The 15,337-nt window shown below is 40.5% G+C and overlaps 2 protein-coding genes across 4 annotated transcripts; one reads left to right on the top strand and one right to left on the bottom strand.

The window, feature by feature from the left end:
• Positions 1–337: 337 nt before the first annotated feature.
• Positions 338–6,201, bottom strand: mrpl52 (mitochondrial ribosomal protein L52). Of its 2 annotated transcripts, none has more exons than XM_058393971.1 (5): positions 6,127–6,180; positions 4,100–4,169; positions 3,921–3,988; positions 3,128–3,192; positions 338–817 (listed from the first exon to the last, which is right to left on the bottom strand). In XM_058393971.1, the coding sequence occupies exons 1-5, from the start codon at positions 6,149–6,151 to the stop codon at positions 668–670; spliced, it is 378 nt and encodes a 125-aa protein (XP_058249954.1). In that variant the 5' UTR covers positions 6,152–6,180; the 3' UTR covers positions 338–667. The 2 variants fall into 2 exon arrangements, with proteins under 2 accessions (XP_058249954.1, XP_058249953.1); XM_058393970.1 differs by having other exon boundaries at positions 347–817; positions 6,118–6,201.
• A 1,428-nt stretch (positions 6,202–7,629) lies between these two features.
• On the top strand, positions 7,630–14,965 carry ajuba (ajuba LIM protein). 2 transcript variants are annotated; one of them, XM_058394837.1, is made up of 9 exons: positions 7,630–7,978; positions 8,464–10,443; positions 11,491–11,592; positions 11,767–11,834; positions 11,946–12,008; positions 12,596–12,726; positions 12,959–13,010; positions 13,247–13,315; positions 14,654–14,965. In XM_058394837.1, the coding sequence occupies exons 2-9, from the start codon at positions 8,943–8,945 to the stop codon at positions 14,783–14,785; spliced, it is 2,118 nt and encodes a 705-aa protein (XP_058250820.1). In that variant the 5' UTR covers positions 7,630–7,978; positions 8,464–8,942; the 3' UTR covers positions 14,786–14,965. The 2 variants fall into 2 exon arrangements, with proteins under 2 accessions (XP_058250820.1, XP_058250819.1); XM_058394836.1 differs by having other exon boundaries at positions 8,103–10,443.
• The last annotated feature ends 372 nt before the right edge of the window (positions 14,966–15,337 follow it).

Here is a 15,337-nt window from a genome sequence, read left to right as displayed (position 1 = left end):
TGCACATGAATGTAATATGGGGATGGCCCGGAATTTGAAGCTATAACAGTTTCTGGGAAGGCTTTCCACAAAGTTTAAGAGTGTGTTTATGGGAACTTTTGACCATTCCTCTAGAAGTGCATTTGTGAGGTCAGGCACTGATGTCACAGTCTCCGCTCTAATTCATCTCAAAGGTGTTCTATCAGGTTGAGGTCAGGACTCTGTGCAGGCCAGTCAAGTTCCTCTACACCAAATTCACTCATCCATGTCTTTATGGACATTGCTTTGTGCACTGGTGCACAGTCATGTTGGAACAGGAAGGGGTCATCCCCAAACTGTTCACACAAAATTGGGAGCATGAAATTGTCCAAAATGTCTTTATATGCTGAAGCATAAAGAGTTCCTTTCACTGGAACTAAGGGGCCGAGCCCAACATCTGAAAACAACACCTGAATTCAATGATTTGGAGGGGGGTCCCAAAACTTTTTGCAATATAGTGTATATTGCCAAAGGTTTTGGGAGTTCTGCTACACTTCAATATGCTACACTTCAGCTGTATATAGCAATCCAGTTAGCACAGTTACATATAATAGATATGAACTATCAAATATCTCACATAAAAATGTTAGCAACAATAAAACATTTAGCATGACTAACAATGAAAGACACACATTTTTTATATATTGATTTATTTGTTTTTGTTCTTTAATAACAGTTTTCCTTTAGGTTTAAGCATAGAGGATTTTAGCTGCTCCCTCGCTCTCTCCTTCTCCTCCTTTTCTGCCCCCCATTTCTCTATCGCCTGATCCACCTCTGCATTCAGGTTCACTGCTCTCCTCTGTAAAGTGTAGAAAGACACATCATTTACAACAGCCCTGTCATTATTTAATTCTGAGTAAGTGAGGAATAAAACATGACAGGATGTGCTGTTATAAGAAAATAATCAACAGTGGGGTGGTGTGATGCTAATATCAGTAAGAAGATAATATTCTACCAAAAACAATAATTCATTTTTCTCTCATCTTGAATCATTCTGAATAAGGGCATCTGCCAAATACCAACAGTAGATTTTATTCATCAAAAAATGTCATGCCATTTTTGTTTAGCAGTTTATAGCTACATTTAATGTTGTGGAATGTCCACAATATAAGTTATAAGGCAACTAACTTGCACTATAGCAGTTATAAACATTCACACCTTTATTAGCTTCACTTCTATATTTATTTTAAAGTTAATAAGACAGCTTGTCAAAGCGCAAATTCCTCTCTCTTGAAAACTTTCCAGTGACTGGAGACATACTGCCTGTTACAAAGTGCTGGCACTGGAGACTCCTTCCCATTACACTTAAAAATCTTATAGAAAACTTCAAATATATAACAACAAATAAGTTCATTATTACCCTTAAACTTACGTGACTCTATTGAACCACAGTGCATTTGCATCTTACCACAAACACACATAGGGAACACAACTATATCGACTCACCACGTTTTTGTTATTTTATTATTTTGGTGCTATGATGCACAGTAAGGCATCTCGCCTCTTCTGTGTCCCGCAGTGTTCCCCAGCCACTCATTGTCATCACTGGCTAAAAAACACTTTACTTCCTGAGCTTGTGCAGACTGAGTACAAAATGCACTTACATACTCGGGAATCATAGGTAGTCTCGGGTTCGGTACCATGTTGTGCTTCCTGGGTCCACATGAACGCTTTCACATTACCAATTTTTCAAGCGAACTCTGTTCTATTTCAGACTAAATGTGAAAGTCCTTTATATTCAGTGCTGGTTCTGCCCCTGTAAATGAGCCGTTACTATGGAAACAGTAAGTGTGTTTTGCCTCGGAGTCAGCATTACTGTCACAGCTGCAGTTAGAGAGCATTTGAGAACATAAAAGTGCTGTGGTACAAATACATACATTATCAAGCTGAGCATTTATGTACTTTGTACACAGCAACATTAGGCATCTACTAAAGATTTGTCACATTAAGTGACTAACACTGCTGCTGGCATTTCTCATTAGGGACAGTATTTATAGTCGAACTAGTTGAAAAGCAATAACTCACTGTGCTTCCTGTTTTGCCTTGATTAGAACTTTTATTTTCAAGAAAGCATGAGATATCTTCACAGACAATGTCCTGCTTTTGCATGTCTACTGCTTTGAGATGATGTGATCCACCTTCCTGCTGGAAAGCATGAATCATTTTAAATACTGTTTTAACTTGATTAAAATGCCTTAGTATTAAGTCTAAGGCAAGTTTGAGTCACGTTGGAAAGATCGCAAGTTGAACGCACATGAACACAGTCATAATTACATACAGGGACTTTCAGAATTTTCTTTAAGCTCCGAGTTTCTCACTTGGGGGTCAGGAAGACAACATGGTAGAATCTGTGGATGCAGTTCCACCGGATAACATCTGTAGTTGACGGTAAATTTGATGAAATGAATGTTCACTCTTCTCAGAAGCTGATTTCAGTTACTACATGTTTGGTTTATGCTGGTTAACATTTACACACCTTATGGAAGAGAAATGTCTTCATAAACGAATTAAAAACATAACAAGCAAAAGAGTTGAAAAGCTTGCTGTGTTTTTGTAATAGTTAATTAAGAGAAGTTTCACCTCCATCTTGTGTCACGGAACACAAGTGAATGCACATGACATGGTAATTACTTGACAATTTGTAAATATGAACTTCCCAGCAGGACTTTATTGCACAGTTGGGCCTATTTAAGTCTTTAAATCAGATACTAACTGAACTATTTGAGAGTCACTGACAGGAGGATTAAGAAGTGTTGAAATATCAATTCTTATTATATATCTGTTCACTAGGTTGTTGTCCTTCAGTCGCTCTCGGTTTTTGGTAGAACATCCGATCCCCATATATTGATTTTTGCAGTTTTTATGCCAGATGCTCTTTCTGATGCAGCCCTTATGACCAGCACTGATTGTTAACCCCTCAGTGACTAGGCTGGTTCCCAGGAATAGAAGCCAGGCCACAGAGGTTAGAGAGTGATTTCAGGTCATTATTTCCGTTCACCTTTAGCTGTCCCATATGCCCTTGGACAGCTGACACTTGGCTTACTGCACAAAGCTATAATGAAAAACTACAGCAAAGGTTTATTTTGGCAAACACTATCAGCAAACTTACTGCAAAGTCTTCCCTCTGCTTCTGCCTCCTGATTTGTCCTTTCAGAGGAGGTGCAGGTCTGCCGTCTACAGAGAAATACCGAGACACAAAGCAGATGAATAAGTGCAAATGTACTGTTCGGTTCTATGTTCCTAAAAACACAACACAAGCTTACACATGAGCACAGATAATGTTGCACAAATAACACAAATTCTGTGATATCTGAAATGCCTGAAATCCTGTGATTTTTACTTTAAATACATTTGTCGACGTGCTTAGATAGAAACCCGTTTTTAAATCAGCACAATAAAACCGGCTCAGGTTAAAACTATTACTCTTGTTGTTATCCTTCCTCTGCTTCCTGTTCAGTGTTGCCACAGTGAATCATACTTTCTGCGTATTTTGATTTTGGCACAGGTTTTACACCGGATGCCCTTCCTGACACAACCCTCCCATTTTATCCAGACTTGGGAATTAGATTGATGGTATTTCACTGACCCCCTTATCCAGAGTGACTTACATTACATCTCATTTATACAACAGACTGAAAAAGCTGCTGGGATGAGTAGTGAAACGTTTTAATCTAACTAGAAAGATGTCCAGTTGACATAATGGCTGAGAATCTACACAGACTCATTTATATAATGTTAGAGACCTTGATCAAGGGTGTGATGGGACACTGATGGGATTTGAAAACACAACCAGACGATCAGTAGTTCAGCATCTTACCCAGTAAGCTTTCACTGCCGCATAATACGCAGCATATATAACAACATGCAGTGATTAACAAATCTGTCATTCCTTCATATCTCACCTGCGAATGACCAGTCAGGCAGATCTGTTAATGGTCCGTACTCTGATCCAGTCCAGGCTAAGCCGTTCCTGTATATATGATACGGTTAAAATTACTCACTGTAATTGTCCTCTAGGAGTAACTCCAGAGAGGATGCAGAAAGCAATAGAAACAGATGACAGGGAGGTTTGATGACTTACTCTAGTCTCCATTTCTTCCCTGCATGAACTGCACAGGTGGATGAAAAGGGGCGCACAGTCTGCCTCAAGACTTTACACAGAAGAAAAAAACATTATTATTATTTTTTTTATTTTTTTTAAATAACAGATCATAAAAATAATAAGGGACATCATACATCACATATAGAAATAAGGTCACAAAAATAAGGTCCAGTATCAAACTTGTATCACTGCACTAAATCCGAATTTTTAACTGCAGTATTAATAAAGCTGGATTATAAAAATTGAGATTAACACAATGGAACTGTTTGAGTTGTGTGGGTGAACAGTTCAGGAATAAATAAAGCAAAGAATACATATCAATATAACTACTATTTTTGCCCAATGTGTTTAACATTACAATATATGGATTATTTTCATAAGGCTTCTGTAATGTAATGAAATGTAATGTAATGATCTGCAATCAGAAGGAGGATCCAGAGATAAAACAGCCAATGCCTTTAATGACTTCCATGAAGTTTTCATGTGGTAAGTGACTCACACTGATGCTGTAGCTACTGAGCGAGCGTCTCACTCCAAAACCTGCACTCTGCTTTACTACACACAGCTAAGACATGACCTAACTGAAGGTTCAGCAGTTATAGAGATATTACAAATAATATAATTCTGCACTTGTTTTAGGTCAGGCATTCATAGCACAGGGTTTAGAGTCTGATAGTGGTGTATGAGAAGAGCTCCTTCCTACACTGCCACTGAATCTGCCTGTTACTGAAGGCACTTACAGGTACACTGTGAAGAGGATGGGAACTACAATCCATACAGTCCACCAGCACTTTTAGATGCCTAAGGGTTTATTTAAATAACAGAACATGTCTTCAGGAGTTTATTATTCAACCTGTAGGACTTTTTCTTCACTCCAAAATACCACAAAACTGGCACATGCTGCAACACACTGGGAGAACATGTGGAGCAACTTCACATATACAAGGACCTCAGCCTCCTAAAACAATAGAGTTGTCTGTGGTCCATATTTCAGACAGTTTCTGTGATCACTGTCCATTCCTATTGCACTGGACTACGAATATACACAGATCAGCCATATCACATTTGACCACCTGTCTAATATTGTGTTGGTCTCCCTTTTGCTCCCAAAACAGCCCTGACCTCCACTAGATCCCTGAAGGTGTGCTATGGTATCTGGCACAAAGATGCTTAGCAGCAGATCCTTTAGGATCTTACAGGACTTAAAGGATACTTTTGATAGATACTGACCACTGCAGACTGGGAACACCCCACAAGAGCTGGAGTTTTGGAGATGCTCTGATCCAGTGATCTAGCCATCACAATTTGGCCCTTGTCCAACTCGCTCAAATCCTTACGCTTGTCCATTTTTCCTGCTTCTGAGACAACAATTTTGAGGACAAAATGTTCACTTGCTGCCTAATATATCTCACCCACTAACAGGTGCCGTGATGAGGAGATCATCAGGGGTCATAATGTTATGGCTGATCGGTGTATAATGTACCAGATCTCAGATGTATAATTCATCCTCAGCTCAAAACCCAACAGTTGGTGTGGAAATCTAAAATGATGTAATCCAATTCAGTTCAATTCAATTTGTAGAGCACATTTAATATCAAACCTTGTAAATATGAGCACACCAAAGGTGACAGTGTCTATGAAAAACTACCTGAGTTGATATGAAAAGTAAATATTAAAAGGAACCAGACTGAGAAAAGGAACCCATTCTCTTTTAGACGAAGTGTCCTATTTATATTTATATTTATATATATATATATATATAATTTTTTAATTTTCTTATTAAACCTGTAACATGAAAATTTGTACTCTGAGCCGCCGGTGCTAGCAAGCTTGCTACCATGCGCACTTTTAGACTATCAACATGCGAAATTATTACATCATAACGAGTATACAAGTAGAGTTTATACACACTTGTAAAATATATAATCCCCTTTATGAACGTGTAGCCCGTGAGCTAATCTACAACCAGCCAACATTCTGAATAACATTCCTCTCACCTGACGTACAAAGCAGCTTCAAGGGCGCCGCCATTTTGAATTCTACAGGCCCCCCCTGACAACAACTACGGCAAGCCAAACAAGACAAATAAACTTGGTTTATTGCTGCAACTCGCTACGATGGAAATGTAAACAACTTTTCTAACACTAGATGGCGTAATAATCACAAACAATATTATCCTACTCATTCACTATTGTTTATTTTGAATTAGACTGTTACTAATTCACTGGTTTATTTCATTTTGGATTTGTTACTGCCAAAAAAAAAAGTGTTTAACTGAAATGATGCATATGTGTTTGGAAGCTCCATCAACATTCCTCGCTGTGGTGTTTATTATAAAGCTCTGTTGGAGTTCTACTGTATAATGAGGTAAATGTATAATGTAAGTACATTAATGTTGGGTGTAGCTTAGTATATGACCTTTACATGATCTATTTTTTTTTTTTACAGATCTCTTACAAATTTTCAACACAAGAGACTTGTTTTCTCCCGACAGCTTGTAATCTTCCTCTCGCATTCTTGCTGTGTATCTAGCCGTGCAGTGCTGACTGAAACATCCCCTGTGTGTCTATGTGTGTGTGTGTGTTTTCTCTCTCCAACAAGTCCCCACTCGCTGATAACGCGCCCAGCGAGGGAGAGGCGCGCGCACACACACACACACACACACACACTTACTTCTGCTAGCCGGAGGAAAAAAGTAGACACACACAAGACAAGCAGAAGGGGGCTTCGGGGTAGGGAAAATGTCTTTTTTTGAAAAACACCACTGTAGTTTATGTTTGAGAAGCTGAATAAAAGTGGCCTTGTGGTAACCGGTTTACTGCCATCGGAATTTATGCCACTGGTAACTATGGAGCAGAGACTGGCATTTTTAGAAAACACACACACACACACACACAGTTACATTGTTACGAGCTCGCAAAAGCACACACACACACACACACACACACACACAAGCGACCGTATCACAACGTTCCAGTCCACTCGGAGATATCCTTCCGCACATTCCACAGACGAAAGGCACGATTAACTAGGCCTTAGGGTCGGAATAACGACAAGAAGAAGTAGACTAGAAGTCTGCTCTCAGGTTACTCTGGTTTATCTCACGTGTTTACATTGTATCACGCTCGTCAAACGTTAACGCCGCATTCCCCTGAAATACCTACACCTAAATGACTTCAGAATGTGAACGCACGTTTTTTCTTTTTTACTTCTATTTAAACAACGAATCGCGTATTTTTTTTATTTCTTATGCAAACATGTTCAACAAGCATATTTTTCTTTCACATTATAGTGTTTGTATTCTTAGCTGTGTTGATTAAAATAAAACTATATATATATATATATATATATATATATATATATATATATATATATATATATATATATATATATATCCTTTAAATCCGCACTAATAGGCGACATCAATCTGAGAAGTTTGGACGTGTGACGAAATTGTGGGATGCTTAAATCCATCCGCGGTGTGCCCAGAAGAAAGATGTTCCGGTCTGAAAAAAAAGAAAGAAAAAAAAAACGCTAGAGAAGAAGAAGAAGAAAGAAGGAAAGAAAGAAAGAAAGGGGGAGGTAGAGGAAAAATTGCAGCAAAGAAAGTTAATCGGCGTTGTTTCATTTTCAAATTTTTTTTTGTTTAAAGACGTTGTACGTGCTCGTTTCCCTCCCAGAAGGTTTGGATAAGAGCTCTTGACGCTTCTGCGACTTCTTCACACATTTCTCTCTCTCTCTCTTTTTTTGTCTCTCTTGCTTGAGGCTTTCCACTATTCTTTTTTTGGGACTTCTTTCCAAGGCAGGATTGTGGAAATAGTGGGAAAGCTCCGAGGAAGCGAGCGTGTCGGTGATCAGGTACATTTATTTATTGCTTTTAAAGCGTGTATCTGTCTTACTGCAGAAGACGAAGCCTTTCATACTGCTGCTTTTCTCTTTAATAAAAAGCTTTAAGAGAAAACGATATATTTTTTCCCCCCAGCCTTCCCCGTGTTTGGAGCCAGTTTGCTGAGACAGGGTTTTTTTTCTCTGCTTATACGAGCACAAAAAAGTTGACTTAAAGTAATATATGACTTTCATATATTATCAGCAACGCTTCTTTGAAACGGAGTGGAAATCATTGGGGGATTTTTTCAGCTGCATCCAGTAAAAACAAACCGGAATCTGAATGTGAACGCTACATTCAGTGCGTTTCAGCCGGACACTCCAGCCGAATTATTTTTATTTATTTATTTTTATTTTATTTCTTTTTTAAAAGACAAGTGTACTTTAAAGGCTCGGACATCTGGCCTTAAAGTAAAACATATCCTTTTTTATTATTATTATTTATTATTATTTGCCAGCTGGCGACAAGAGTCCGAGCAGAGAGGAAGAGGCATCATTAAGCCGCTACCAAATGGATGTGCATGCTTCCCTTCTCACATGCAGCACCATGAGATCCGCGACGTGGAAACTTTCAGGCCACATCAAACACCTCTTCAAGTCCCATTAATCCGAGATGTAGCCCACGTGCCATAACGACACGTTTTTTTTTTAACTTATCTTTATTTTATGTGAGGTATTTATTCTTAGTTGAACATACAAGCCAGGTTAAAATAAATCTTGATCTTTTTGTTTTTCTTTTTTTTTTTTTTAACTGACTTTTTTAAAATCGTCATTTCACCTGCTGTAGAAATAGAAAGACTTGAACAGTTTTGTGTTTACACTGTATTTATGATACTGTATTTAAGCTGTAGTTTTTTTCAGGTGTCATTTTTTTTCAGAGAAAAAGAAAAGTGTTTGTTAGCGCTTGTTCAGGCTATTTATTAGAAAATCCTACATCATGGAGAGAATCGGCACCAAATTGAAGCAAAAGTTTAAACTGGCCGATTCTGGCAGTGTCAAGTTTAGCAAAAAGAAAAACGAACTCTCCAACACGAATAACAACAGTAATAGTGTAAATAGTGCAGCGCCAGTTGTGACCCACTTGAACCCGGCGCCGAGTCCATCGCCTGTGAGTACGGCTCAGTTCAGCCTCACCTGCTCACCCTCCGTCGAGTCGTCTTCGGGTGCCAGGTCGGCAAAGGTGGTCAACTCTCAGAGGGTGTCTACCTGTACCACCTCATCACCTGTACCGGAAGAATCTGGGTCTTCGCTTGAACACCACCAAGTGACTCCTTTGCGGCGACGCTCGCCTCAGCAGCGCGTGTCTTGCTACCTGCCTGACACCGGGGAAGGCCGAGGTACCTGCGATCAGTCCAGGCGTTCTGATTTGCCCCAAGGTGAGCATGCTGACCAACAAGGTGCTTACAGCCCCAATTCACGAGTCGCCCTGAACCAGCGGCGATATTCTCTGGAGCTTCAGCAACTTGTGAGAAGGCAGCAGCTACTTGCCCAGCCTCCACTGTCTTCCATGCCACCGCCGTACCCAACACCTGGCCCAGTCACCCGTTCAGGTTCTGCCGAACCGAGTTTTCTGCCTGAACCGGAACGCCACAAGCGCCTCTCCCTGCAAGAGGCGCTGTTCTACAAACGCTGGAGCTCTGGAGGTGAGCCATGGGACAGTGGCAGGCCAGCATCACTTTCACATCCTCCAATGAGGGGCCACGAAGGTACAGGTGCTAACTGCCTCTTTCCTTCTGGACCAGCACTGAGCCCCTGCTCCTCCTTTAGCCTGCAGGAGTCCGTGTTAGCTAGTCCACGCTCAAGCTTCGCCAGCAGCACAGCTAGTGGAGGAGGTGGTGGTGGAGGAGGAGGAGGGGGCACAAGCGGAAGTCCTATCGGAAGCCCGTGCAGCAGCAACCGTACCAGCGGTATTAGCCTTGGCTACGACAGTCGCCATGTGTCTGGCCCTGCCCAGCCGCTGCACTTCTCCTCCACACAGCTAGGTGCTGCCACCACTGGGCACATATACCCAGCACCAGGCCCTGGGAAAACAGGAGCGCCCCCGATAGAGGTGTGGAGGGACTATCTAGAACGAACATCGGGAATCGGAGGAGGTTTTCAAGATGGCCGTCATTCGTACCCACCAGCGGGCAGTTCCCCAGCAGTAACAGAGTGGTGGAGTGGCACAGAGCAGCGGGGTCTGCAGACAGAGGGAGCAGGGGAGCGGATGAGGCATTCAGACCTGCCAGGAACCCACTACCAGCAGGAGCTGACACGCCTCCTACTGAGGGACATGACACTGGAGGGAGAGGAGCAGCTGGGAGGACTAGCCTTGAGAGAGCAGCCTCTATCCACCTCTGCACCACCTGCAGCCAGTGTATCAGTGGCTGCAAAACCTCAGGAGGAACTCGTGTCTCTGAGGGAACCACCATCAGCCCTTGACCGACAAGAATTTTTTGGTGAGGATGTTTAACTTTTTCTCACTTCTGCTATTTCAGTCTGGTGAAGATTTAAGGTCTGAATTGCATGGTGCAGTTGCAGTTTAGGGATGAAAATGATAGTCAGGCTTGCAGTGACTTGTACAGGCCTTTACACAGTGACTGGGAGCAGAAAAATTGCTGCCAGTGTCAAGGCAAGTCTAACCACGGAACTGAGTCAATCCAACAAAGATCACAATTTAGAGCAGCACAGAAATGAGCAAACATATATTATGGCTGTGCCCTCCGCCCAGGCCTCTAACCAGGCCACATACCTCACTCCATATGCCCATGAGCAAATACACCGCTCCTCTGCCCAAAGCTACACACAGGCATTTCTGAATAGACTACACACAGTCAAAAATATCTCCTACGACCACATATAATGACTATGCATGGGCCTAATTACAGGCTGCATGTTCATTGGGTCATAGCAAAGAGCTAGGAGAGGCACAGTAGTTTGGGTAGGGAAGTCAGTCTAATGTGTGTGTTAGCTGCATGTAATAGCATGCACAGGCGTGTGTTCTTGCAGTTCAGGTATTTGAGTCCTGAGGGAAGGCTCTCTCACTCTATATCAACAGGGTTGGGTGTGTGTGTATGTGTGTGCGTGCGTTTGATTCTATTGTTGTGAGAAATAATCCCCTGTGAAGTCGTTAAAGAATCTGTGTAAAAGTGTGACTGTTTGTGCTCTGAATCCATTTTATATTATGGGGAGTCTAATAGGTTACCTAACAGAAGGACATTATTAGTCCAGATTCTGCTCCCTTTTTTGTGTTTAAACACTAAACAAACACACTGGTCATTACTCAGCTCAAAGAATGCATGACTCACATGCCACAGAAATGCATTACAATCCAGACAGGATTTTGTGTTGTGTTATATGAGTAGACCATTGTTTGGCCATTTAGAGATGGAAGAGTGTGTGTGGTGCTACGCTGAAATACAAATAAAACACCTCTTTGTATGTGATTAACTGATTTAAAGGCTATCATGTCTGTGCTAAATAAATTGTTCGTGTTGTGTTTTTAGGAACATGTGTGAAGTGTGGAAAAGGTGTGTATGGAGCCGATAATGCTTGTCAGGCCCTGGACAGTCTCTATCATACTCGCTGCTTCACCTGTGTGTCTTGCGGTGAGTCAGCCACCAGCCATCACTCCCTCTGACTCTGTCAGTTCTGACTCCAGCCACTGACACTGGCTTTAATGATATGTTTTTCTAGCAATCATGAAGATGTAAATCTGAGTCAGTGAGGGGAACAAATCCACCTGTTCACCTTGACATGGTTTTTGTCCATCTGTTTCTCAGGTCGCACGCTCAGAAACAAGGATTTCTACAATGTCGGTGGATCAGTGTACTGTAAGGAGGATTACATGGTAGGAAAACATGGAACTCATTATTGCGCCACACTGAAAAGTGATTCATCATACATCTATTCAAAGTAGAAGTACTTTTATGGTTACTCACTTTTTCCTCTCTCCTATTAGTTTTCTGGCTTCCAGGCAGCAGCAGAAAAATGCTGTGTGTGTGGCCACCTGATCCTGGAGCAGGTATGTGTGTGTGTGTGTGTTGGGATTTGGATCAGTTGACTGTGATGCTGGTCGAACTTCACCATTACACATAGTGACAAGTAGCTGATGAACTCATTTTTGTTCTGATTGATTAGTTTTATCTTCTTTTACATGTTGAGAAGTTTATCTTCTACCACAGGGCTGTTGAATTCGGAAATGAATTTATAGACGCTTGACCATCAGGGCTTTGTAACCTTCAATGAGTTTTCAGCCACGGTATAGCCATCAGGGTTTCTCTGTAACATGGCAAGTTGCACTTTTCTATTTGTCTCATTAGCTTTGTGAGGGATAAATAGATCTTACAGATGTTTCTCAACATTAAATGCAATTCTAAATTGCTGTGGTGTAAGAGAAGTAAAACTGTGGGGTAAGCTGGTGTTGGAAGCTTTGTTTGGCCACATCACACTTCCATACCCTTGATCTGTATTTCTATTAACAGCATGTCTTGAATTGTTTTATTAAAGGATACTAAGCAAAATATAATAGAAATCATACTAAAATTAAAATGTGCAAATATTAAGTTGTTATAATGATATATAAATGTTAATTTCTTGTGTGTGTGTTAGATTCTGCAAGCCCTGGGGAACTCGTATCACCCAGGCTGTTTCCGCTGTACGGTCTGCTCCAAGACTCTGGATGGCGTGCCTTTCACAGTGGACTACCTCAATAACGTCTACTGCGTTGCAGATTACAACAGGTAAGTGTACAATGCAGACTCAGAGCTACATGACTGAGTTTACATTTTCCACACACACACACACACACACAACATGCTGATAACATTTGTACATACTGTGTTGGAGAAGGAGTCTGTCTATACACTGCCACTGTAATGACGATGCACTTTGAGGTGTGAGTAATGGACCTAGGGATCTTGTTCCAGTTTTTTAAAATAAAAACACATTGATGGTCATTCTTTCGTGTTGCAGGACATTCGCTCCTAAATGCGCTGCCTGTTTACAACCTATTTTACCTGCTGAGGTAAGTGATGGCTCCTTGTCCAGGGATTCTTTACTTCTACTGTCGAGTATTTTATAGAAATAGTTCCCATGTTTCCCAGCTGTATTTTTTTTTCTTTCTGCTTCGACACACCTGCTTTGACTCACCAGATGAATCAGGGATGATGTGATGTGGTGCAGAATAGGTGGCATGTGACACTGGGATTATACACCACTGTCTCAGACAGCTGTTTTCACCATGTTGTTCCTGTGTTTTAGGGCAGTGAGGAGATTCTCAGGGTGGTATCCATGAACAAAGACTATCACTTTGAGTGCTATCACTGTGAGGTGAGGTGGACATTGTTTTTATTATTATGTTTGGAGTTTGATTAAAAACCAGGTTGTATACCAGGTGTCTTCGAATTACATTAGGCTAATATATTAAATATTCAGCCAAATTATTTTAGTCACTCAGTTTAAATACCCCCCCCAATATACGTATATGCAAATCAAATCAGTCCGCTCCATAGGCATAAGTGGGTCTTTTTAAAATACTAAACAAATTAATGTCAATGAATTTACCATCACAATCTGGGTAATTAACATATAACTAGGAAACTTGTCATTTGCTCCAAAACTGGCTAATTATCTAACTTGACGCTTACAAATGATGCAACTTAATGTTATTGATCGCGGTAATGATGAATAAAATGTTGAATACATTTCTAGTTTAAGCCAAATTCTGCAAGGAGGGGAAAAAAGGTGGAAGAGATGGTGCAACTCCAGACTGTGCAGCACATGCATTGTGGGAGTTTTCCAATTATTAGGAAACGGGACCAAAGGTTACTATGAGGCTAAAGTGTTTTTTTTTTTTTGTTTTTTTTTTAAGCAATATTTTTATATACAGTCATATAAGCTGTGGTGTTTGTGATCAGTCCACCACTTTAAACAGAGGGACAAAATTATAATGCAGATTAAAACTGTAGATTTTGTAGGTCATGTAGCCCTGATATGAAGGAACTGCATCAAGCTTGTGAGCCATTGACAGGATCGTGAAGTGTTTGTGCATTTCTCATTAGCGTGTTGTCTTTCTGCACATCTGCAACATGTGAAACTGAAAGTGCACTTTCATTCATCGAGAGACTGGCTACTCATTAACCTTTTATGCGTGATCGTTACATATTGAGGATATTATTGTCATTAAAGACCAGTGAAGTGTTTCCTGTAGCAACCGTGCATGCAGATACTCGCACCTAGATACCTCTGTTCAAGTTATCTTGATTTATTCTCTCTAATTATTCTTTGGTCTTCCTGTTTTTATTTTAAAAGCAAGTTTGCACCTTTATCCTTGCTCCATTAGTTTCCTTTTTGTTTCTATTTGCACTATTCTCCATAATGCTGTTTATAATGACCAGTTATATTTATAATTTAAACCTCAAGTCTTAAACAGCAAACTCGGATACATAAAGCAGTCCACATTTAGAGCTCCGTCACTCATTTATCCCCAACCATTATTCTTTTTGTTCAGGGTCTTTAAAATACAAATAAACAAAAACAGCTTTGCTTCACAACATCTCACTGCATATTATTTACAGCACAATCTGTTAGTGGTGTTAATGATGCACCGCTGCATTACCATGAGGATTTCTGAAAGTCATTTCTTGTTTTGTTTTCTTTTCCGTACAGGAATGTGGGAAGCAGCTCTCCGATAAACCGGGCTCTCAGTGCTTCCCGCTGGACTCCCATCTCCTCTGTCACTCCTGTCACATGAGCAAGGTGTACACCTCTCAAAACCTTCCCCCACATAACACACACTGAACGGGGGAGACATTATTCTGTTGGACCAACATACACTGCTTTGTGACCAAGATTGTCACTGTCTTTTTAAAGTATTTGATCTTTTCTCATTCTTTTCCCACCACCTGCACACATGCTACAGATTGCAACACTGAAAAGAGGTGGTGTGATGTTATTGACTGACTTTTTTTTTTTTCTTTCTTTCAAAAAAACTTGGTCGTACATTTCAAGCATGGAGGCTAGACGGATATGTCCCTCTAGTGGCCAGTAAGTTCACAGAGGCCTGCTGACTAAACTTTCAGTACAAGGTTCGATCACTGATCACCTTACTAAGTTATTAGAGAGAATGAAACATCATTTTGAGCTACTGTTTATATTCTCATATCTGCTGTAGAGGAAAAATTTTTACAAGGGATTATTCTTAACTTTTTAAAATATTTAATATCACTAGCAAAGATTTTGCACTTAAATGAACATGTTTACCTTTTAAGATTTTTTTTTTTTTTAAAGAAATGTTTCTGCAAAAGAGTAAAAACATTCCTGTATCTGTCTTTATTAATAAACTTCTTTCTA

The sequence above is a fragment of the Hemibagrus wyckioides genome, linkage group LG07 (assembly GCF_019097595.1).
Source record: "Hemibagrus wyckioides isolate EC202008001 linkage group LG07, SWU_Hwy_1.0, whole genome shotgun sequence".
NCBI classification, from domain to species: domain Eukaryota; kingdom Metazoa; phylum Chordata; class Actinopteri; order Siluriformes; family Bagridae; genus Hemibagrus; species Hemibagrus wyckioides.
Note: the sequence above shows the minus strand (reverse complement) of the source record. Positions and strands in the feature narration are given on the sequence as shown.

Bases quoted from the DNA above. Each gene is read 5' to 3' on its own strand.
- ajuba (XM_058394837.1), top strand. From the start codon at position 8,943: ATGGAGAGAATCGGCACCAAATTGAAGCAAAAGTTTAAACTGGCCGAT. The intron at 11,835-11,945 runs GTAGGAAAACAT...CTCTCCTATTAG, and splicing joins ACTGTAAGGAGGATTACATG to TTTTCTGGCTTCCAGGCAGC. The intron at 13,011-13,246 runs GTAAGTGATGGC...CCTGTGTTTTAG, and splicing joins AACCTATTTTACCTGCTGAG to GGCAGTGAGGAGATTCTCAG.
- mrpl52 (XM_058393970.1), bottom strand. From the start codon at position 6,151: ATGGCGGCGCCCTTGAAGCTGCTTTGTACGTCAG. The intron at 3,193-3,920 runs GTGAGATATGAA...ATTTCTCTGTAG, and splicing joins GCCTGACTGGTCATTCGCAG to ACGGCAGACCTGCACCTCCT. The intron at 818-3,127 runs GTAAGTTTGCTG...TACACTTTACAG, and splicing joins AGCAGAGGGAAGACTTTGCA to AGGAGAGCAGTGAACCTGAA.